At 40.2% G+C, this 25,405-nt stretch overlaps 1 protein-coding gene across 3 annotated transcripts in view; it reads right to left on the bottom strand.

Annotated features, from left to right (window-relative positions):
- Positions 1 to 25,405, bottom strand: part of fbln1 (fibulin 1) — a 67,585-nt gene that overhangs the window by 41,228 nt on the left and 952 nt on the right. For all 3 annotated transcript variants that reach the window (XM_056243650.1, XM_056243651.1, XM_056243649.1), the window contains exons 2-9: positions 20,962 to 21,064; positions 17,887 to 18,019; positions 11,793 to 11,943; positions 9,814 to 9,855; positions 9,622 to 9,708; positions 8,191 to 8,328; positions 1,093 to 1,230; positions 30 to 173 (exon numbers count right to left, since the gene is read on the bottom strand). In XM_056243650.1, coding sequence (XP_056099625.1) covers positions 30 to 173; positions 1,093 to 1,230; positions 8,191 to 8,328; positions 9,622 to 9,708; positions 9,814 to 9,855; positions 11,793 to 11,943; positions 17,887 to 18,019; positions 20,962 to 21,064 — 936 coding nt within the window. The remainder of the gene's footprint in view (positions 1 to 29; positions 174 to 1,092; positions 1,231 to 8,190; positions 8,329 to 9,621; positions 9,709 to 9,813; positions 9,856 to 11,792; positions 11,944 to 17,886; positions 18,020 to 20,961; positions 21,065 to 25,405) is intronic.

The raw sequence follows: 25,405 nt of genomic DNA, 5'->3' as shown, positions 1-25,405 counted from the left end.
TGTGTGTGTGTGTGTGCGTGTGTGTGTACCGACGCAGCGAGTTCCCTGTGCGTTCAGATGGTATCCGCGACCGCAGTTCACAGACTGTCTCTGGCAGGTGAAGGAGCCGACGGTGTTAAAGCACATGTGACCCGCCGGACACGGGCCCGTCACACTCAGACACTCGTTTATATCTGTCACACACAAGAACACACACATCGTTAGAGAGCGTAACAGGCTTTTACACACTCACACACTCGTTTATATCTGTCACACACATCGTTAGAGAGCGTAACGGGCTTTTACACACTCACACACTCGTTTATATCTGTCACACACACAAGAACACACATCGTTAGAGAGCGTAACAGGCTTTTACACACTCACACACTCGTTTATATCTGTCACACACACAAGAACACACATCGTTAGAGAGCGTAACAGGCTTTTACACACTCACACACTCGTTTATATCTGTCACACACAAGAACACACACATCGTTAGAGAGCGTAACAGGCTTTTACACACTCACACACTCGTTTACATCTGTCACACACAAGAACACACACATCGTTAGAGAGCGTAACAGGCTTTTACACACTCACACACTCGTTTACATCTGTCACACACAAGAACACACACATCGTTAGAGAGCGTAACAGGCTTTTACACACACACACTCGTTTATATCTGTCACACACAAGAACACACACATCGTTAGAGAGCGTAACAGGCTTTTACACACTCACACACTCGTTTACATCTGTCACACACAAGAACACACACATCGTTAGAGAGCGTAACAGGCTTTTACACACTCACACACTCGTTTACATCTGTCACACACAAGAACACACACATCGTTAGAGAGCGTAACAGGCTTTTACACACTCACACACTCGTTTACATCTGTCACACACATGAACACACACATCGTTAGAGAGCGTAACAGGCTTTTACACACTCACACACTCGTTTACATCTGTCACACACAAGAACACACACATCGTTAGAGAGCATAACAGGCTTTTACACACTCACACACTCGTTTATATCTGTCACACACACAAGAACACACACATCGTTAGAGAGCGTAACAGAAACGTTCTCACCGATGCAGCTGCCGAGAGCGTCCTGAATGAACCCCTCGCCGCACTGCATTCTGGGCCGGCAGCGGAACGACCCGGCTGAGTTCTGGCACAGCATCTCGGCTGCGCAGTTATGAGTGCCCGTCTCACACTCATCAATGTCTGAAACAGCACACACACACATTATATCTTTGTTTATTTATTATTAACGAGTTTGTTTGCCCATAAAATCTTTAAGATATTAGGTTAAACTTATTTGGCTTGCTGTCCGCTGAAGAGAGGGGCTCGATGAAGCAGCTTCAACTCGAGCTCTGATATACCCCCCAAAAGTGTTGAATAAATATTTGGGACAGCAAGTTAGAATAACGTGATCAAATACAGGATGCCTAAGAGCTTAAAGCATGTTACCCCCCAAAAAGAGTGGAAATTGAAAGCTGGATGGAGCATGGATGGATGCTGCTGCGGCAGTGATATGTTTAATGGGGCTCCTGGCTGGAACTGCGTCTCCCTACTATGCCCACCATGTGGGGCTATGAGTGGAGCTCCGGCGGGAGCTGTGTTTGAAAGAGTGTGCCTGCGCTCGTTGTGGAGTGTAACGACATGGGCTTGTGGAAATTTGACTGGGGTGCATCTCACCGCTGCACTGCTGCGGCAGTGACTTTCAGAAATTACTCCTGCGGGAGTATCTTGGGACTGGAGGTTTGAGTACGAGGTTGGAGAACGCCCTGCCACATCCATGACATGGAGCCCCATGGAGTTAGAGAACATGGGGCTTCCAGATGTCACAAACGGGGAAGAAGGTCCTCGTCCCTAAAGGCAAACGGGCCACCAGTATCTGAAGCGAAACTCCCTACGCAGCAAGAGGGAGCCTACGGTATACATAGGAAAAGCAGAACTACCATCCTTCTGACGCAGGGGGCGAAGATCACATAAAGACATAATGGCCCGTCGCGTTCGAGGGACGTACGATCCTTGGTACCTCCAGTCCTGTTTTTCGGATAGGAGGGCCCACACTGCGATCCGAACGGGAGAGCCTCCATGGTTAAGAACATAAAGGATCACACCTCGATTCGGAAAGGGAGAGCTCCCGCTGCGTTTCGAAGGAGAGAGCCCCCCCATATGTATGAATAGGGAGTTCACTCGGCAATCAAAACGGGAGAGCCCACGCAGCAAGTCGAACGGGAGAGCCTATGATGCATCTGAACGGAAGAGCCCACACGACGATTCAGATGGGAGACCCCACTCCAGGAGTGGTAGGTCACGCACATCTGAAAAGGGAGAGCTCTCACTGCATCCAGATGAATACACGCCCTGCGGGGCTAGGTAAGCGGGGAGATGCAAAATAGTAGGGAGAAGCGGTCCAGACTTAGAGGGATGCTAGTGTTTGCTGTGCTTGTCTAATGTTATGCAGATCTGAACGAACGTATGTTTCGAAGGCGAGGGACGACCATCGACCTAGCATTTTGATTTGGTGATCGGAAGAAAGCCAAATTGAACATGGCGTCTGGGGCTCTTGTTTTGTTAGGAGAAAAAGACCTGAGCGGAGAGTGGTTAGCTAGACGCTAAGAATGTCGACGGTTAAAGTTAGCTGAGGAGCGGCGCACAGGGCAAATAGACCGGGCGTGAGCTCCGCCACAGAAATTACAGACATGGAGGAAGTGGCATCGTTGTCTGTTGCAACGTGATGAATTAAAGCTGTTGCACACTTGTCTGCCTGGAACTGAGGTAAAAATCTGGTTACGGTGATTCCTTGATTGAGGGACATATGAAGTGGATTTTTCTTGGAAAGGAGCTGGATGGGTTGGAAGATCTGAGTTGGTTTGGGGACATTCTGAACGTAGAATGAATGATAGACCTGCAGATGGTGCAAGAAGGGCTTCGAACGCCTAAGAAGACTCTGTTATATAGTTCGAGGTCCAAGGCTCCCCAGTAAGGACACTGGTTCCAGTGTGTGATGCGGGCGGCGCATTTAGCTGAAAAAAGCTTATGTATGTATAAAAATTACTACCTCCGAAAGAGAGACTGAGCTCTGCTATGGTAGAGAGGTAGTCATTTAATTCCTTGCGTCTGGCTGGAAATGAAGTGCAAATTACTTCTGTGTATCTGGCAAAAGCAACGCAGAATTCTGAAAGTGTGAGAACTCGTTTTGAAGGTTGTACAGAATTTGTAAGATCAACGATTTAAGTCAAACGAGCGGTGGGATTCATTGAGAGGGACGAAAGTCAGTAGAGAAGGAAGATCGATAGTTGCACCTGATAGAATTAGGGAACGGAGATGGGCTGGGACTGGTAGTGGTTCCATGGCGATTGCATTGTTAGGAGCTGGAAGATGGACTGCTGTTGAGAGTGAATGGGCTGGCAAGCGGATTGTACTTTAAGATGCTTCTTCCGGTTGGAGGTGGAGTCTCTGGACCATAGACAGTAAAAGAAATGGACACAGCGACCCCGTTGATTTCAACGGAGACAGTTGAAGCCCAACATGGGCACTCACTTCCTGATAGCCAAGCGCACTGCGCAGGCTCAAACTGAGCTTGACGACGATCTGACCTTCTAGTAGCTGTGCCGGGACAAATCTGACCTTCTAGTAGCTGTGCCGGGACAAATCTGACCTTCTAGTAGCTGTGCCGGGACAAATCTGACCTTTTAGTAGCTGTGCCGGGACAAATCTGAATTGAAATCTGAAACAAATCTGTTGTTGAAATATTTTGTCCCGTTGCTTTTATGAACTCTCTATCTCTGGGCTTCTCCCTTGACTTTATGCCTCCATGTCCACCCGATTGCCTCATAGACAGTAAACGATTGCCTACGAGCTTCTCCTTCTGTCTACACGGTAATTTATCTACTGTGCGACAGAGCGTCCCGTGGTTATGACGCAATCGTTAGCCTATTTTTACAAGAATGGCTTCTACGGGGCCATAACGTGTAAGATACAAAGTGTTTCTTTAGAAATAAATAATGGACAAATGGAGTCTTTGGACGCCTCAGATGTAAAGTTATTCGCTGTCAAAGTGACGCCAAAATGAATGGGAGTCAATGGGATGCTAACAGCAGGTGATAGCCAGCTACAATGGCGGCCCCCGGAGGCAGCTTCAACTTCCGGCTGATGGATTACCCCCTTGCTTTGGACGCTGAAAGGAGGTTGGTTGCTGGCAAGCAGAGGTTGCACTGCACAGTTAGGCTATATTTCGTTCTCCCTTCTCTTTCTTTAATGTGAAATGCTGTTTGAATTTCCGAGATCGAAACGCATTCTTGCCCTGTCTCTGTTGTAGTTCCGGCTACATCTCTATTCTAGCTCCCGCTGCTCCTCTTCCGACTCATTGTGACTGATCACGCAAACCGCGCATTTTTCGTTTTCACATTGGGGCTTCTGGGAAATGCTGAGTTGCCTTAATTTATTTAGAGAGTGACTAAACTCGTGAAACAGAAGTATCGTAATGTAATCCAATGATTTCAACAATGTAACTGTATTCTAAATACCAACTATTTAAATTGTAACTGTAACGGAATACAGATGGGCCTACACATAATTTGTATTCTGAATACGTAAAGCCGTTACATATATTCCATTACTCCCCAACACTGCTGGTGGAAACTGTGGAACATGTGCTGTTTGAGTGTATTAAATACTCAAATCAAAGAATGGATTTAAGGAATGGACTGGAACATGAAGGAATCAAACAAATGAACATTACAAATATCTTCTCAAATAAATCCAGAAAGATGGTGCTTAAAATCATATCATCTTATCTACAACAAACTGGACTAAAGCTAAGGATTTAAGCAAAAGTAAATAAGATACAGTAGGTGGCGATAATGCTCCAATTGGTTGCAAGTCGCCAGTAAAAGACGAAGAAGAAGAACACTGCTGGTGTCCAAGATGGCTGGCATGGCCTGAACAAGGGGGTAATCCATCGACCGGAAGTTGAAGCCGGCCGGGTGCCGCCATGTTGTAGCAGAACTTCACTTGCGTTAGCATTTCCATTGACTCCCATTCATTTTGGCGTCACTTTGACAGCGAATAACTTTACATCTGAGGCGTTTAAAGACTCCATTTGTCCATTATTTATTTCTAAAGAAACACGACAATGTATAAAGTGCTCCATTACCTTCTATGTTACATTATGGCCCCGTAGAAACAGATTTAGTAAAAATAGGCTAACGATTGCGTCATAACCACTCGACTCTCTGTCGCGCTGTACAGAAATGACCGTACAGACAGCAGGAGAAGCTCGCAGGCAATCGGGGGGACGTCCCGTCAAGGGAGAAGCCCATAGATAATGAGTCCATAAAAGCAACGGAATACTTACTCCTGCTCACTCACGCCAAAGAACTCTTTGCTCAAGTTCCCCGTCTCTGCAAGATTAACGTTGGCAATTTTCACGCACAGCTACTAGAAGATTAACGTCTGTCAGACAGGTTGCTCACGTCATCAAGCTTAGTTTGAGTCGGTCTGAGTCTGCGCGTCAGGAACGGAAGTGCTCAGAAATCGCTAAAAATGGGCTTCAACTGTCTCAACTGAGTTCCAATGAGATGGCTCTGTCCACTTCTTATACTGTCTATGGGCCTGAAGTGAGAGGAAGGGGAGGTTTTGTGTGGAAAAGTGTAGAAATCCTTTGCTGAGGCAACCTCACGCTCTGATGTGAACTGGAAAGAATATTAGGAGACAATTGGAAGATAGAAGGGGAAAAAGGGGTGAGGCGAATTGGAATGGAAGGAAAGAGGGAAGAAGGCTAGCGAAGGCAACCTCGCGCTAGGATCCGCTCTTTGAGTAGGTTGGTTTGAGGGTGAGAGAAATGTAACTGTGTGCGAGGGTGACCTGGCACAAGGGTTATAATAAAGAAGTTTAGAGAGAACTGGAGAAGCAGAGGGAAGTCGGAGGAATGTGTTTGTGAGTTCGGATCTTGCCTGGGGAGTGGGGCTGACAGCATGAAGTTTGTGAGAGCTGGAGAAGAAGCGGAACTGTTTTTTGCGGCCGCTGTTGCTGGCCGGGTGGAAATACCGGCGGACAAGGAAGTGTGAGCCGCGGCGGCGCCGGTGTAGTGCCGAATTTCGACCCCCGCCAAATTACTACCCCCCCTAGTATTGGTAGGTTTAGGATTAGTTGTGGGGGAGGGGTTAGGATTATGGGTGGGGTTAGGATTAGGCAATCAGGTACTGACTTCAACGAGGGGGGTAATAATTTGGCAGGGAATCGAAATTCGGCACAACACCGGCGGCCTTTGGATCGGCGCGTTGGGATTGTGTGGGTTCAGAACGCCGAACCGGGAGAGAAACTGAGGTAGAAGAGGTGCGAGTCTTGCTTTTATAAGATGTTGAAGTGTTTGATGGAATGCTGGAACTGTAAGAACTGATGAAAAGATCGTAGAGTTGAGCTTTTGCTGAACACTGAACACTGAACATTTTGAAATGGGTGGAATCGGTGTATTAGCAGCGGAAGAATGGAGAGAAGATGGACGAGGCTCGGTTAAAACTGGTGATCTTGAAGATGGAGGAGAGCGTTGCCTTTTGGAAAGTGGTTTTTTGAGCGCTGGATTTCTCGATCAGAACGCTCATGAAGATGATCCGTAAGATTCGATCTCACGCGGGGTGTGACTGGCTGTGACCCAGGAAGGCTTGTCAGTTCGTCGTCTGAAGGAAAGAGCTGGATTTCCGGGATGTCGGACATTATTCCTTGCGGCAGTAATGCATACTGGAACAGCTGATACTAGGGAGAGGTAAGCGGCTGCTTATATACTCTGTTTGTTGATTGAAAGATTGGATGGGCTCGCTCCTCCCTAACTTACGTTTAGGAACTTCATTTATTATTATTAAGGAGACGAGTGACATGTAGGTTATAGAGCTGCACAATTAATCCAAATCAAGCTCGCCATTATGGCTTAGTGCGATAAACAAATAATCAAATAAGTAATATATATTAATATTTCGTATTTTTTCGTATTTTTTTTTGTTGTAATAATAATTATCATAAAAAAAAAATATATATATATGTAGAGTTTTTGAATGTTGTGGCTCTAGTATGTTCTGAGTGAGTGAGTGTGTGTGTGTGTGTGTGTGTGTGTGTGTCTGTGTCTGACCTGTCACACTGTGTGTGTGTCTGACCTTCACACTGGTTGGTGTGTTCTGAGTGAGTGTGTGTGTGTGTGTGTGTGTGTGTCTGACCTTCGCACTGTTCGGTGTGTTCTGAGTGTGTGTGTGTGTGTGTGTGTGTGTGTGTGTCTGACCTTCACACTGGTTGGTGTGGTCTGAGTGAGTGTGTGTGTGTGTGTGTCTGACCTTCGCACTGGTTGGTATGTTCTGAGTGTGTGTGTCTGACCTTTGCACTGTTCGGTGTGTTCTGAGTGTGTGTGTGTGTGTGTGTGTCTGACCTTCGCACTGGTTGGTGTGTTCTGAGTGTGTGTGTGTGTGTGTGTGTGTGTGTGTGTGTGTGTGTCTGACCTTCGCACAGGTTGGTGTGTTCTGAGTGTGTGTGTGTGTGTGTGTGTGTGTGTGTGTGTGTGTGTGTGTGTGTGTGTGTGTGTGTGTGTGTGTGTGTGTGTGTGTGTCTGACCTTCGCACTGGTTGGTGTGTTTTGAGTATGTGTGTGTGTCTGACCTTCGCACTGGTTGGTGTGTTCTGAGTGTGTGTGAGTGTGTGTGTGTGTGTCTGACTTTTGCACTGGTCGGTGTGTTCTGAGTGTGTGTGTGTGTGAGTGTGTGTGTGTGTGTGTGTGTGTGTGTCTGACCTTCCCACTGGTCGGTGTGTGAGTGAGTGTGTGTGTGTGTGTGTGTGTGTGTGTGTGTGTGTGTGTGTCTGACCTTCGCACTGGTCGGTGTGTGAGTGTGTGTGTGTGTGTGTGTGTGTGTGTGTGAGTGTGTGTGAGTGTGTGTGTGTGTGTGTGTGTGTCTGACCTTCCCACTGGTCGGTGTGTGAGTGTGTGTGTGTGTGTGTGTGTGAGAGTGTGTGTGAGTGTGTGTGTGTGTGTCTGACCTTTGCACTGGTTGGTGTGTTCTGAGTGTGTGTGAGTGTGTGTGTGTGTGTGTGTGTGTGTGTCTGACCTTCCCACTGGCCGGTGTGTGAGTGTGTGTGTGTGTGTGTGTGTGTGTGTGTGTGTGTGTGTGTGTGTGTGTGTGTGTGTGTGTCTGACCTTCGCACTGGTTGGAGTCGGTGAGCTCGTAGCCCGTCCCGCAGCTGACCTCTCTCTGACACCGGTACGAGCCGAGTGTGTTGATGCAGCGTTCGCCCGGACGGCACTGATAAGCGCCCAACACACACTCGTTGATGTCTGTCGAGACACAGAGGCTGCGTTTACACACATCTGACACAGATCGGAGTTTATTGTTTGTTTTTTGCATCCGATCTGAGCCACTTTCAAATCCGATATCTGACATCCGACCTGCGTCTAAACACACATATCCGATTCTCCTTTGAATTCAAGCCGCCACAAGGCGAGGACGACACGTTTATTCACAAAGATAGATTTTTAATGTTGTATTATGAGGCAGACGTGTCTGTATGCGCTCGCTCAAGGGTTTATATTTAGCTGGGAACTTTATATTTGTCTTGGTAAAGAAAAGAAATGGTAGCGAACACCGAAACATTCACGAGCTGGTTTTCAACTGACTTTTATAAATAAAACAGCTTCGCTACTGAAAGCTACATTATATTTCTCAGCAATGAGGTTGTTGGAGCCATTATTTTGAATTGTATTTTTTGTTCGTGACACTAGATGGCGTATGAGTATTTTGAGTATATTTAAGTAAGGTGATAATGAGTTACAGGTGCGCTGATGGAAGGTCAACAAACTTTTTGACCGTGCCGTGTTGAGAGTTGGATTGTGAAAGACAGTGCTCATGCCTAACAGTATGTTTTGAATCAGATATTTTGATTTAGTTTTTATTTTCGTTCTTTTTTGTTGTTTGCAATACCAAATGGACAATAAATGGATTTGGTTTATCCGAAATTTATTCTGAAGGTATGGACAATATTTATTTTATTCAAGACAAAGGCACGCGTCAGAAACAGACTAATGAAACCATCTGCGTCCCTACAGAGGTGATAACTTCACTGTAATTAGTTAAACCAAGCTTCAATTAGTTAAAATAAGCTTCACTATTAGGTTACTCTCTCTCTCTCGCTCGCTCCGGTTAAGTCATAAAATAATAATATACAGCGCTACTTTATTCCACTTCAGATTTCTAGATCTGAACTGTAGATAAACGAACATTATAAAGCTGCAAAACATTCATGAGTCATGACATCTCGTCCATGCTGCTGGCAAATAATCATGACCACCCGACATGAATTATATAAGTAATTTTAATAGCACGGCCATTCAAAACCAGGGTCTACCATGTCCATGTGCATAGAAAAACGATCACCGAAAATAATTTTTGGGCGGGAATTAATGTAAACACAGATATCGGATACCAGTCCTCCTGTCTAAAGTGAGTGTAAACGGATATGGACAAAAGATGGGATCTGTGCATTAAGACTTGCAGTGACTCTCTTTCTTCTGATCACATGACTGACGTGCGTTTGAATAAATGTGTACGTTTACAGGTGGACACATACTGACCTTCACAGGTTTTTCTATCCGCCTTCAGCTTGAATCCCTCCAAACACACACAAGTGCCGTTCACACAACGCTGAGCACAGCCTGCAGCTTCAGTGCAAACACACACACACACAGCGTTAATGAGACTACTCTAAAAACTCTCAATCATGCATTTGATTATATGTCTGTATAGGCTTATATAGTTTCAGATACCTTTGCATCGGTCGTCAATGTTTGGTGCATCGGGTTGTAAATCTGTCATTTGAACACATACAGTAAGTTACCGTTTTTTACAGTCGCTAGGACACATTTCTCAATACTTAGGTCACTTTTTAAAAACTCTTCACACAGTGAGCACAACAGAAGTATATGTGGGCTAAACTGTGGATCATTTATCATTGCTTTGGCACAAAATGCATTCAATGACTACATCTTTCAAATTACATTAATTATTTTCTCACTTCGACACAACAACCGCCAAAACTCTGTACCTACAGGTCAATTTGCACATGCTTACACACTGTTTTCAAAACTGTTAAACTTAAGTTCAAAACAATAACATAATACAAAACTGAATAAGACAGCATTTTGCCACATTTCTACAGTAATATTGTAATGAAATATATTTCAAATCTAAAAATTAAATGGTATAAAAACAATTGGGCATTTGGACCAACCAGAGCTGATTCCTATTGTATCTGAATCAGTGGATGGTGTGTATACAAATTTTTGTACTTTTGAATTACTCCAAAAACATAAAATATATAAAGTATTGAACCATAGGCTACTGCATCATGTCTAATTCATTCTAGTCACATATATTGCAGTGATTTCTAAACAGTAGAGAGGTAGAAGAAAGAAAGCATTTACAGAGGAAAACATTGTATAAAGTTTCCTGTTGTTAGTGTTTTTTAGGTCATTGTTTTGTGGGTGACAAAGTGTGTTTGTTGGCTGTCAACCTTTGCTAGTGTTATGGAAGAGTGTGTTGATCTGAGACATGTACAACAAAGTGATTCTGTAGTTTAAGTGGATTTTGAATGTGAAATGAACTCCTGTGCCGAGCTGAAAGTTGGTTAGGAGAACTGTGTGAAGAGTTTTGAAAAAGTGACCTAAGTATTGAGAAATGTGTCCTAGCGACTGTAAAAAACTGTAATGCATTAAAACTTTAGTCTGAGCTCCTCTGTGGCACTAGAGGGCAGCAGAGTCCAGTGAGACTGTAATAGAGACAGTGCATTTAGGCCACGCCCACACCGGGGGAGGGGGAGGGGTGCATCCCGTCGTCTCCATTGACTGCATTGCGTGACGCTGCCTCCTCGTCATTTCTGACTTATAGCAGCTTTCAGACATTGTTTTGGTTTTTGTTATGTGACAAGGTGTACAGCAAATAAGCTAAACAACCCAGAAATACGTGTTTATAAGCTGTCGACCCCAAAAAAATTTGTGTTTAAGGACACAAAAGTGGAGACCGAGCCCAACGTGTCATATTACTCTGAGAAGTAACTTACGCCACTGAGGGGAACGTAATCGGCAACAGGATAGCTAAGCTTACAGAAATATAATATATAAAACTGATATTTTGATATTTTACATACCCGTGATAAAATGTTTTCTGCACACGTAGTGTATTTGTAGTGCATCCCACAATTTACCCATTCTTTTCAGCTGATGCTTCACGTCTTATCGCCGGTATCCACTTTTGTGTCCTTAAACGCTAGTTTTTTTGGGGTCGACAGCTTATAAAAACGTATTTCTGGGTAATTTAGCTTGTTTGCTGTACACTCTGTCACATAGCAGCTTTTAGATATTGTTCTGTTTTTTGTTATAAGTCAGAAATGACAAGAAGGCAGCTTCCCGTAATACAAAGTCAATGGAGACGGTGGGCGTGGTTTTCAGATGATTCAATCTCTATACTAAGTTGCTAAAAACAGTTGCTGGTCCCCCATTGACTTCCACAATAAATAAACTATGGAAGTCAGCAACTGTTTGGTTGCCCACATTCTTAAACATCCTCTTTTGTGTTAAACAGGACAAAGAAACTCATTCAGGCTTGAGGGTGAGTACATGATGACAGAATTAAAACTTTTTGGGTGCACTGTCTCTTTAAGGAGGGTTGTGATGTCATAACCATGATGATTTCAACTGGATTGTTTCGCTGTTTTCCATCATGAGTGCGTGGTGTTTGTTCTTCTCACCCGGTGTGGGTTTCGCATGTATAATGGGCAGGCGGTCCACACAGCAGGCCCGGGACACCACACCGCACTGGTACCCCACAGCGAGCGTCAGGTCACATGACAGGCCTCGCTCCTGAGCCGCCCGGCCGAGCAAACAGCACTCGCAGCACATCTGCAGAAGAAGAAGAAGAGGAGAAACACACGGGGTCAGGGACGAGGAAGAACTGCGGATGTACATGAGTAAACAACCTTTTGTTCTTCATTTATGAACACCTCATGTAATAATTCTTTAATAATAATAATTATATATATATATATATATATATATATATATATATATATATATATATTATTATTATTAATAAATTATTATTACATGATGTGTATTTTTTTCCTTTTGAATATTTAATCTGTCTATATATATATATATATATATATATATGTATACAATTTAATAAATATTAATATACTATTATATAATTTATTATTTTAGACTTATCTATTTATTGATATATATATATATATATATATATATATACACACACACAGGTGAAACTCGAAAAATTATAATATGGTGCAAAAGTTAATTTATTTCAGTAATTCAACTTAAAAGGTGAAACTAATATATTCATTACATGCAAAGTGAGATATTTCAAGCCTTTATTTTGCTATAATTTTGATGATTGCAGCTTATGAAAACCCCAAATTCAAAATGAGAATATTGTGAAAAGGTTTTCATAAGCTGTAAACCATAATCATCAAAATTATAACAAATAAAGGCTTGAAATATCTCACTTTGCATGTAATGAGTCTACATAATATATTAGTTTCACCTTTTAAGTTGAATTACTGAAATAAATTAACTTTTGTACCATATTCTAATTTTTCGAGTTTCACCTGTACATATGTATATAGATAATTCTAAGATAAATTCTGTTATAGTAAATATTTTAGTATATTACACATACATATTAAAATAAAACATTATACATATACAGTATATATATATAAGTTTATATTATATTGTATATAATCTTTTGCGCTCCACATGATATTGCTGTATGTAGAGCGTTCCAAATCTCTTACTTATAAGGTTCTTAGTCAGCTGACTATAGGGAGCACAGAGTGAGTCAAGACACAGACACAAAGAAGTGCGCTCTTTACTTTACCCAGATCTTTTATTATCTGATCTGAAAATGACTAAATCCTTTTCTTACCACACACACACACAGAGAGAGAGAGAGAGAGAGAGAGAGAGAGAGAGAGAGAGAGAGAGAGAGAGAGAGAGAGAGAGAGAGAGAGAGAGAGAGAGAGAGAGAGAGAGAGAGAGAGAGAGAGAGAGAGAGGGTAAGGGGGGGGTAAGCATCATGGCTGATTTCCCAGAAACAAATAAAGACTCATCTTGGACTCAAATGCACATTGTTGGTGATAATTCATCTTTACAGAGCAAAAGCACAAATCTGAATGTGAAAAAACAGAGATGTGTGCGATCAGATAAACCTGAGTGTGTAAACACATAAAACACTAGGTCATGCGCACTGCAAAAAAATGACTTGGTTTCCAGTACAAATATCTAAAAGTACATTTTTTCTGATCAAATTGGCAGATATTTCTTGTTTTAAGCATAAGCTCGCTTAATTTTGATATATTTTTCAGTTAACAAGACTTAATATCTTTAGTAAATCTATCTTGATTTATGAATGTTCAGATATTTTTACTGGAAAACAGGACAAAAATATAAAAAGAAAAATATATATTTTTGCAGTGCAAAATTTTTTTCAAGCTACAAAATTAACCCTCTGGGGACCAAGAACGCGCCCGCGCGTTTTGCTGTTTTTTTTTCACATAGCAGCAACATAGACTTAAAATACTCCGTCATTTATGGTCATATAAATAAAATCAATACATGATTATAAACTATAGAGGGTCTTCTTTTTTTGTGTACACTCACATTAACATCAAAACCTTGTGCTTTTTTTAAAATAAATAAAATAAACAGGGTGCGCTTTCAGCTCACTCTGTCTCCGCAAAAATCTTTCTGAAACATGTCTGGAAAATGAACGGAAACTCCGCTAATACTTATCACACAAACATGAAACATACGTCTAAAGAACGCTTTAAATTTCTACTTTTAAATAAAACAATTCACATTTAAAACAAATATTCTCCTGCAATGTAATCTGTCAAAAACTAAAGAGAAGTACAGTTTCTCCTGTCTCAGCTCATTATCGTTAATTTGTTCACACCCACTCGCAGAGCGCGCTATTCATAAGATAATGTGTTGAGGCCATTTGCAAAATAGATAAACGCCCCCAGGCAAATGCTGTAAACACACAATATTTTTTAGTCAGATTAAGATTCGTCTTGCGCGGCTATGAGGAATAATCCTGGGACATTTACCACAGAACAAGTGCTGGTTTCACTTCGAGGAGGAGCAACAGATTCAGCTGAGAAGTGTAAGTGTTTTGTGCTTTGTTCTAATCGCGATATAGAATAACGTTAGTGTCTGTAAACGGACAAATAGCATATCCTACTGTTTAAATGTGAATTATGTTTCTCTCTGTGTGTGTGTGTGTGTGTGTGTGTGTGTGTGTGTGTGTGTGTGTGTGTGTGTGTGTGTGTGTGTGTGTGTGTGTGTGTGTGTGTGTGTGTGTGTGTGTGTGTGTGTGTGTGTGTGTGTGTGTGTGTGTGAATGAATGAATGAACGCACAGATACGCACTGTTACAGACGAAATAAAAGAACATTTCTTTGACTAGTTTTGGATAAAGTTTTTCAAATCAAATAAGCATCAAATAAGCTTCAAAATAAAGACATCAAATAAGCTTATGTTTTGTCAATAAACTAATCAACTAAGATGTTTGTTCCAATGCAAGCTATATCAAAATAATGAATCCTCAACTTTGAAATATGTATGATCAAACTAAGACATTTATGGAAAAAGACTATTTTCTTTTCAAGATGTTTCCAACTCTAACTTTGAACTTTGAACTGAAATAAAACCATGTCTATATGGTGAAGGGTGTGTGATAGAAGTGTCCAGACGTATGCACCCTGTATTTTCCTTATATAAATCCAAACAATCTAAAAGCCATTCTTTTTTAAATCTCCTCATTCTTTGTGCAAGGCTCCTGTAATGATATGGCCTGATAGCACCTAATAGGGCCATTATGGGGAGGGTCTTTGTCTTTCTCAGGTGTGGAATGCCACACATATTAATGAGAGATCACGCCTCCTGCATAAAGCTTTCTCAAACAAAACACGTCATTAAAAATGTAAAAGACTTTATTGACTTATCTGAATGAGCAGTCAGGATGATTCTCACATAGTTTTGGAGCAAATATTCTAGGCTATGTGATACAATTTTCAAAAGTCTTGTGAAGAAATAATCAATATGTGTTTTGTGGTCTTATTTCAGCAACTTTCATTTTTATTTTTTTCAATAACCACGCATAAACATTATTCTATTAAAAATACAAACATGTACATACATGTTGCTCACTTATCATGGTAGTCCCGTCTGTGCTATATAGAGTGAATTTACACCTTTGCCATTAACATGTTTATAAATAACTGAAAAAAGCACAAATGTCAGTGCATGTCAAAACATCCCAAGGGCCCCAAAAACACTCTGGTCCCCAGAGGGTTAAGCAGGACAAAAAAAGCAGCATAAAAGTATGATAACAGTTGTCCATACTTGTCCAAATTTAAGTCGCTATTTTGTGAAAATTGCACTTCCAAGAAAGCGACTTGAGAACACACAAAAAAAAAAATAATAATAATAATTTAAAAAGGAGCATTGTGCATTGTGACCCGAAACTTTTTTTTTTTTTTTTTTTTGAGTGTTCATCAAAGGGGTCCAAGACCCCAGGACTTTTGTTGCACTTGAACCACGAATACACACACAAAATGGTTCGGGTTTTGTGGTTGAAATAAAAAAAAAAGTAACAATCCTTCCCTCGCGGGTCAATTTGACCCCGTAGGAATGAATGGAATATGAGGAATGCTTCAGTACACATAGAAAAACCTAAAAATGCTCAAAATTCAAACTAAAAATGCTAAAACTTTACCAAAACAAAAATATTTTATAACGTCTACATGTGTATCTGAACCCACACTGAAGTGACTGGGTTTAGGACCCAGCGGAACAGCTCATCTGCTCCATATAGAGCTATAACGCCATCTAGAGTCGTGAAATATCATCTTATATTATTATTTTTCCACAAGAGGACGGCAAAGACTCCCAATGTAAGATATTTTGAGGTGAATTAAAAGGTTTATACATGAAATTGTGAGTTATTTTGAATTTAAGTTGAAAGAATGTGAGGAATGTGCTTAAATTACTATTTATTTATTATTTATTGATCAAATCTAGTAATATAAAGAAAAAAAGAAAAAAAATTGCATTAAAAACAGAAAATATTATAAAAAATTAAATAAAGAAAAAAAACAAAGTATAATTTTAGGGCTTTGGGTCATTTTGACCCGCGAGAGAAAGATGTGTTGAATGATGAGAATGTGAATTTTTGTGTGAATTATCAAATGCACATGCATCTTTTGTCCATAAACAGTTTGAGTAAAGTTTCTTCTAAGAACTGAAAGCTCGTACCAGAAAAGGCTCCTCTTGCGTTTTAGAGGAAACACACACACACATCTGGTGATTTAAAGAGCTTAAACTTGCCATCAGATCATCTAATACCTGCCTTGAACGGTTCGAGATGAATTATGCTCCGGGTTCGTGATAAACACATAAATAAAGTAGAGCAATAGTCTGACAGGCACTTTAACAGTCACTATCGAGTCCCAGTGACAGGCCGAGATGAATGTTTCCTAGAAGTAATGTTGAAACACACTCAGGTGTGTATTATTAAAGGCTCTATTCTTCATGCTGAGGTTTGGCGGAGAGCCTGTGAGGGATTTATTACGCCACACACACACTCACAGTCTCTCTCTCTCTCACACACACACACACGTCTGACAGGAACGGCCTCCACTCTTGTGATTTGGGCAAGTTCCCTCTTGCTCAGTGTAAACAGAGCGGAGAGAAAGACTTCTATTTTTACCCCTCGATCTCTAGAGTTCCTGCTTTAAAACACATTCATCATCTTATTGTGATCTGAGAGTCTCACACACACAAGTGCACCGACAAGAACACTGACCCAACATGTACTCTGACACTTACATTTCACATGAAAATATTTGCCTTTTCATGATACGGAGTATCAACACAGGTCTCGTATATTTCAAAGAGACATACACTTTATAAGGTAAACATTTCTCCAAAAGAAGTTTGTTGTGATTTTAAATGATAAAACGATGTGAAGACACATTGGCTCCATTAGCCTAAGTGAGCTGCAGTGTGTGTGTGTGTGTGTGTGTGTGTGTGTGTGTGTGTGTGAGCGCGTGTGAGTGTGTGTGCGCGTGTGAGTGTGTGTTAATGAGGTAATGTGTGTGTGTGAGTGTGTGTGAGTGTGTGTGAGTTTGAGTGTGTGTGTGTGTGTGTGTGTGTGTGTGTGTGTGTGTGTGTGTGTGTGTGTGTGTGTGTGTGTGTGTGTGTGTGTGTGTGTGTGTGTGTGTGAGAGTGTGCGAGTGTGTGTGCGTGTGTGTGTGAGAGAGAGAGAGAGAGAGTGTGTGTGTGTGTGTGTGCGTGTGAGGTGTGAGAGAGAGAGAGAGAGAGATAGTGCGTGTGTGAGAGTGTGTGTGCGTGCATGCGTGCGTGTGTGTGTGTGTGTGTGTGTGAGTGTGTGTGTGTGTGTGTGTGTGTGTGTGTGTGTGTGTGTGTGTGTGTGTGTGTGTGTGTGTGTGAGAGAGTGTGTGTGCGTGTGTGTGTGTGTGTGCGTGTGTGTGTGTGTGTGTGTGTGTGTGTGTGTGTGTGTGTGTGTGTGTGTGTGTGTGAGAGAGAGAGTGTGTGCGTGTGTGCATGCATGCGTGTGTGTGTGTGTGTGTGTGTGTGTGTGTGTGTGTGTGTGTGTGTGTGTGTGTGTGTGTGAGAGTGTGTGTGTGCGTGTGTGTGTGTGTGTGCCGTGTGTGCGTGTAAATATATATAAATTTATGATTCTGCATAAAATCATTAAACACGCATAAATAAATATGCGTGCGGCGAGAGATCACACACACCTTGGACGTCTTGGTTTCACATGTGCTGCTGGACAAGAGGCTGTCGCAACTGCCCTGGTCCTTCGCCATGTTGATCCCGATGGTGCAGATGTTGTCGTCAAGAACCGTCGCACAACACTGTTCCTGAGCTATCCTACAAAACACACACACACACACACACACACACACACATGGTCAGGTCAGCCGGCCAGCGCTGGGAATCAACAGATTATAGATTATATGTTCAGTGAGTGCCATTGATCAGGACCAGTCACTCAGGTTTGTGAGCTAAAGCATGTTTATAAGGAGCTTCTCTAAGGAAAAAAATCCATCGCAATGAAAATAAAACGTAATATCTTAAATCATTTAGCATCTCAAGTAAATGTATCTTGATTTAATGTGCACTGGAAACAATACAGAAAGTTTTTTTTCAAGTGTGTTCAGATCTCAAAGTTCCTTTGAATTCACTTTAATGAAATGAACTCTGCTTCCTGAGCACTTTCCAGCGAGAGCATGGCTGTCTGGTTCTGATCCAGCACTGACGCACGGGCCGGTTTTTACGGTAAAACGACGACTGTTTGTCTCGTTCGCTCTTGCTTCACTCTCTTTCACAATCAGCCCATCCATCCTGGCAGAGACGCTCGTGCATCTTCCTCCCCGAAGCCCCTTTTAAGGCAGGAATCCTCTGCAAGATTTCTCCTTTCGCTTTTCTGGACTTGTTTTCCCCCTTTCTCTGTGTCTGCAATAATCTGCAGATTTCCTGTTATTCGGGTCGCTTTCGCTCTTCTCCGTCTGACTAGAGTTTCACCTCAGTGGAATTTCCTGGATTTGAGTTAGTCTCATTTTTGCAAGCCCACCTACCCAAAAATATCCAAACATCACCACTTTTTTCTTGCACTTTCTCATTTAGACAAACTCCAGATCGCTTTGAAGGCCAAGATAAGCACATGTGACGCCTGACTGGCACTGAGACCGAGCGCCGATCTCACCATCACAGTCGAAACCACTTCTCCCAATGATGCATTGATCTGATCTGATATTTTAAAGAGGAACTATTCTGCTTTTTCCCCATGTTCATCTTTCTCTAGTGTGTAATGTTGCTGTTTGAGCATGCAAACGCTCTTCTCTCAGGGTGTCTACAGATATAAAAAAGTTCAATTTAAGACCTTTTTAATGCCACTTTGAATGAAATTTAAGACCAAACCTGTGATGGAAATACACATTATATTACAAACGTATATGTAATATTTAATGTCTAACCTAATTTAATATTAACTACTTGTTTATTGAACTAAAATCAATGTTACATTTTGCAATCGTGAGAATATTCAGCAAAATAGCTCCCGTCATGTTATGTTACTCAACTATATCATATGTTATAAATAAAAAAACTCCACATTGTGAATGTTCAACTCAGTATGTTTGTTCTGTGAGTTATGATGTGTGCTGTTATGCTCGTTTGTTTTGATTTCTCACTATAAAGTCTCTCACAGAGACAGGCGAGTCTCAACAGCGCTACCAGAAACACATGATCATTATCAATCGCTGTTTATGTAATAAAATCAGAATCATTCTCGCGATTCGATGCTTCGCTGGTTATTTGACGGACGTTGTGACATTTTAGCGGTAATGTGACCAGAAATATTTAAGACCCATCGAATCTGAATTTAAGACATTGTAAACCTTTTTAAGGCCTTTTATTAGGAAAACTTTATTTAAAACATTTTAAGGACCTGCGGGCCACCCTGTTCTCTATATCAGTGTCAGTGTTTCTGAAACGCCTCCATTGTAGTCTTGAGTTTCTCCCGGGAACGAACACGTCACAATATTCCTCATTATAATAATTCATACGCATAATAAAGGGGCGGGGCCTGGTTGAGTTAGTTAGTAGTGTGTTAAACTGGCGGTTATGGAAAGGGGCGGGACATTTCCCAAACACACTCGAAGCGCTCGACCAATCAGAGCACACTGCTCCAGCCGACCAATCAGAGCACAGTGTGCTTTTCAGAAGGCGGGGCTTCATAGGCTACGTCAGTCCAAATGCGTCCAAATTTTTGTGCATATCCGATTGAAATCCGTTTAGATTTAGCAAGTGTGAACGGCAAAAAATCACATTTTTTCAAATCCGTTTCAAGCTACATCCATATGTGGTTTGAAATCCTATTCAAATCGCATTTCTGAAAATCCGTTTCAGTCTGACTGATCTGATCGGATTTCATGTGGTTTATGTGACTTTCTCACGCCACATAAAATGTAAACGTCAGACGTTATTATAGGAAAACAATGCTGTGTTGTTCCAAAGTGCCGGACGAGCAGAAAATGGCAATATAACGGAGACATGTTTGTAAACCGATGGAGGATCCAGCGTGGATAAATACCAGCCTCCGGTTCTGCTGGCTACACATTGTAATGTTGTACAATTTAAATAAGACAGCATCTCTATTGGAAACCCCTCCATGTTGCGGTTGTTGTTGTTGTTTTTGGCGTATTCCTACCAACGCAACGTCGAACCCAATGCAGATATTCCGGAAAACGGAGATGCATGAACACACAAATCGGATCTACACAGTGTAGACGTCAATAATTTTAGATCGGATACACAAATAACCGGATTTGGACTGACAGTGTGAACGTAGCCACAGTAAACAGAGCGTTACTGACAGACTGGGAAGAGAGGAGCCGCAACAATGGAGAATATGAGGAGAATAATCAACATTCAAGCAGGAAAACCTGTTCTAGTAGAGCCTGAAACACATCAAGGGCATATTATGGCCTGTTTTAACCCATAATTGCATGCTCCAATCTGATTGGATGCATGCACAGGTTTTTGCCAGGAAACAAATGATGCCTATAACGCGACACTACCGGCAAAACTATTGTTTTTTCATGCACTAATCAGTTTTTGGGGAGATTTTTAGACCAGTGGAAAGAAAACATGCAAAAAAGTGTTATTTTATTGCACTTGATCCGTTTGCGTAGACAGCATCACTGACTATAATGGGTTCTGTTTGCTTTTGTTTAGACGGCTGAACTAAAGAACCGATTCGTCGCTGTTTAACGCATTTGCTGTGGAAATGTTGAAGTCGTGGCTCAAACCTGCAGGTTGTGGATTCAGAGATGAGCGGCAGACTCGTGCAGTCCTGAGACTCCTGACCTCTGTCCTTGCCATCCTTACAGCAGTCGTCCAGCGAGACGGGATCTGAGGACATTACACACACACACACACACAGATGCAGATTACAGTTAAAAGCCTGTAACTGACAACTTGACTTGAGACGGCTAGTCTAATTTATCCAAATATCTGCAAGAGTTGCTGCAACCACATGTTAGTACATACTCAACCTGATCATCTAATCATATATATATATATTCATTTGATTATCCCTAAAAAAGAAAAAAAAAACAATCTATGGTCGCTCTGCTTTTGGTTTCGCTGCTCCAAATGATTGAAATGTGCTACAAACGTCTTTTATTTCAATCTCTGCATTTAAAAAACTATTAGGGAATGTTTTTATCACGGGTTGTGAATGTTTTAAATGAATTTATATGTGTGTGTGTGTGTGTGTGTGTGTGTGTATTGTGATATGTTAGTATGTCTTTCAGGAGATTTTAATTCTCTTAAGTGACTTGCCAGGTTAAATAAATAAAGTTTTACTAGTTTTGTTACATTTTACGACACATTTGAAGCGTTTTAGGTTGTTAATGATCTGTCTGAGCATCTCTGGCTCTGTCTGACTAGATTGCAGTGTTAAAACGGGGTTTGCCGTGACTTGCTCTGCTCAGATCATGATTATAATGAATCAGCGTTCTTACTAGCTCATCTCTGGCACAGTCTCTGGTTTGTGGTTCGATCATGAGCGCTAGATTTGACACTATGGCTGGCAAAGCATAAGAGAACAGGGTCCAAAAATGTACTTATTTATTGCCAAATGCAAAATGGTGGTTAAGTCAAGAACACTTTATTTTACAGAGTCCGTGTTTCACGTGTTACATTTAGGTACTATAGTAATAATGATAATTTATGCATATTTATATGCAACTAAACCCTCAACCCTAGTAGTTAATTATTATTACTCAGTAAATGTATAATTAAACTTTAACACAGACACCTTAAAATAAAGTGTAACCCTTATTTCTTTCCAGCCATGAAAAAAAACTGTATTTTGCATTATTTTAAATGTAAATCAATATATTTCTATAGATTTCAGTTTCCATTTGCTCCCCTTTTAATCTGTGATATGCTGAATGTTGAGTTTCTCTGTAAGGTAACGGACATTAAAGGTCGGCGTAGACACCCTGAACTGTTCAGATGCTGGCATGACCTCTTTCCAATTAGGGATGAACGGCACATGGAAAACCCCCTTAAAAATGTTACTGCCCCAAACCCTGCGGCGAAGAATAACGACTCGTCCTGGCCGCTCGGTGGGAGACCCGGTCCCGCCTGGGGCCTTTCGTTTTTACTCAGTTTCAGAGCATTTACTTTAATTAGGGAGGAGATAACGTGTCTGGTTGTGATACGTGGTTTGCACACATTTCTATTCTATTCTATTCCATTTTATTCCATTCCATCCCATTCTATTATTTTCTATTCTATTCCATTTTATTCCATTCCATCCCATTCTATTATTTTCTATTCTATTATATTCCACTTTATTCCATTCCATCCCATTCTATTCTTTTCTATTCTATTCTATTCCACTTTATTCCATTCCATCCCATTCTTTCTATTCTATTATATTGCATTTTATTCCATTCCATCCCATTCTATTCTTTCTATTCTATTATATTCCACTTTATTCCATCCCATTCTATTCTTTTCTATTCTATTATATTCTATTATATTCCACTTTATTCCATTCCATCCCATTCTATTCTTTCTATTCTATTATATTCCATTTTATTCCATTCCATCCCATTCTATTCTATTCCATTTTATTCCACCCCGTTCTATTCTATTCCATTTTATTCCACCCCATTCTATTCTTTTCTATTCTATTATATTCCATTTTATTCCATTCCATCCCATTCTATTTTATTCCATTTTATTCCATCCCATTCTATTCTTTCTATTCTATTATATTCCATTTTATTCCATTCCATCCCATTCTATTCTATTCCATTTTATTCCACCTCGTTCTATTCAATTCTATTCTATTCCATTTTTTTTCACCCCATTCTATTCTTTTCTATTCTATTCCACTTTATTCCATTCCATCCCATTCTATTCTTTCTATTCTATTATATTCCATTGTATTCCATTCCATCCCATTCTATTCTATTCCATTTTATTCCATCCCATCCTATTCTATTATATTCCATTTTATTCCATTCCCATTCTATTGTATTCCATTTTATTCCACCCCATTCTATTCTATTCTATTCCATTTTATTCCATCCCATTCTATTCTATTCCATTTTATTCCACCCCATTCTATTCTATTCCATTTTATTCTACCCCATTCTATTCTATTCCATCCCATTCTATTCTTTCTATTCTATTATATTCCATTTTATTCCATTCTATTCTATTCCATTTTATTCCATCCCATTCTATTCTTTCTATTCTATTCTATTATATTCCATTTTATTCCATTCCATCCCATTCTATTCTATTCCATTTTATTCCACCCCATTCTATTCTATTCTATTCCATTTTATTCTATTCCATCCCATTCTATTCTTTTCCATTCTATTCTCCCACCTACCTACCCAAGGTCTGTCTTTCGGCAAATCAGGGCAGCACATAATTAATATTCATGAGCGTAGCTCATGGCCCCGCCCACTTTCCGGATGGTGCAGATATTTGTTCTTGTTTTCAGCAAAAACTCGCTTCATTTTCATTCATTCATTTCCATAAAATGAGCCGTAATATCTTGTCATTTAGCATCTCAAGTAAAGGAATCTTGTTTTAAGCATGTTAAGATATTTGTACTGGAAAACACATCATTTTTAGCTGGACTACTTTTAATCTGATGATGTCTGTGTGTTTATTCATTGATTTATTTGTTTTTAATCATCATTGTGACGTAGTCATTGTTCTGCTCGGCTTGCACAATCAGTATCTTGTCTTGATATGCCGCTCACAGCTGTCTGGATTGCATCTCCCTTGTTTGTTTTTTCCCACAAGCCATTTTCCACTCATGCTGAATAATGTTTAGTGTCTGGCGGATGAAGTAACTCGCTGAAGCGCAGCTCAACTCCGTTAAACACGTCTGAGTCTCTCCCAGAGATTAAAGGCCATAAAAACTAGTCCAAAACATTTCCAAACAACCATCAGCTGACGCAAGTGGACTCAATTGGATCAAACAGATCATTAATTTCCCTGTGGTTTCCTTCATCTGCCAAAACGCAGAATATTTTTGGCAGATGAGTGTTTTGGGCTCTTTTACTTCAGGTTTGCACAGTAATCGAAACACCAAATGGGGTTTTTAAGCAGTCATTTCTACACACTTTTTTATTGATCTGAGAACAGTAAATTGTAAAAAGTAAAAAGTAAAAATATCAATTTATTTACATGAATATTGATTGATTTGTTTAAATAAATGTGCTTTATTAAAATAAATAAATGCAATTTTATTTATTTTTAAATGATAAAAGTTACATCAAATAAATTAGATGAATACACTTTTTTTATTTGAGAACAATAAACCACAGTTTTTAATTCAAACCAATAAATGAATAAAAAATATTAATTTATTTACATAAATATTAATTATTGTATTTAAATAAATGTGCTTTATTAAAATAAATAAATGCAATTTGTAAAAAAGAAAAAATTTAAATGATACAGTACATAAAATAAGTTAAACCAGTTATCGTATTAATTTTATTAACAAAGAAATGTGCAGTCGGTTTGTTATAGCTGTGATTTAAAGTATTTTATAGAGAACAATGAACCACAGTTCAATTCAATAAAAATAAATAAATACTGAAGTATTCTTTTTTTTAAATAAATGTAAATGTGATTTATTTAAATAAATACAATTTTATTTATTTTTAAATTATAATCAAGTAAATCAAACAAGTCACCCAGAAGAAGAACATTAATAATTTTAATTAAAAAAGAAATGTGCATGTGGATTATTATAGCTATGATGTACAGTAAATATCAGTAAAAAAAAAAAAAAATTCAGCTGTTTCTGTAAGAGAAACTGGTTACGCTTTATTTTAAGGTGTCCATGTGTTACACTGTAATTTTACATTTAAGTACTGTGTAATAATAATTAACTACATACTTACTTTAGGGATTTGGTTTAGGGTTTGTTGCATGTAATTATGCATAATTTACAGTTATAACTACAGTAACTACGTGTAACAAGTACACAGTAAATTAAAGTGTTACTGAGAAACTTTCTAAAGCCCAATAAAAACCGAGATAAAATCCTCTTAAAAGTGAGCTAAGAACAGCACTAGTGTGTGTGGAAACACCTAGTCAAGCCACTGTTAAACAGTTTGTGGCTCTGAATTATGACCTGCACCAGTAAACCACATGTGTGCGGTGACATGAACGTGTGAGGAAGGAGTATTAGACACTAGCAGT

This window comes from Rhinichthys klamathensis, unplaced genomic scaffold, assembly GCF_029890125.1.
Source record: "Rhinichthys klamathensis goyatoka isolate OS25496 unplaced genomic scaffold, OSU_Roscu_1.1 h1tg000820l_1, whole genome shotgun sequence".
Taxonomy (NCBI): Eukaryota; Metazoa; Chordata; class Actinopteri; order Cypriniformes; family Leuciscidae; genus Rhinichthys; species Rhinichthys klamathensis.
The sequence above is the reverse complement of the archived record's forward strand: the minus strand, read 5'-3'. Positions and strand labels throughout refer to the sequence as shown.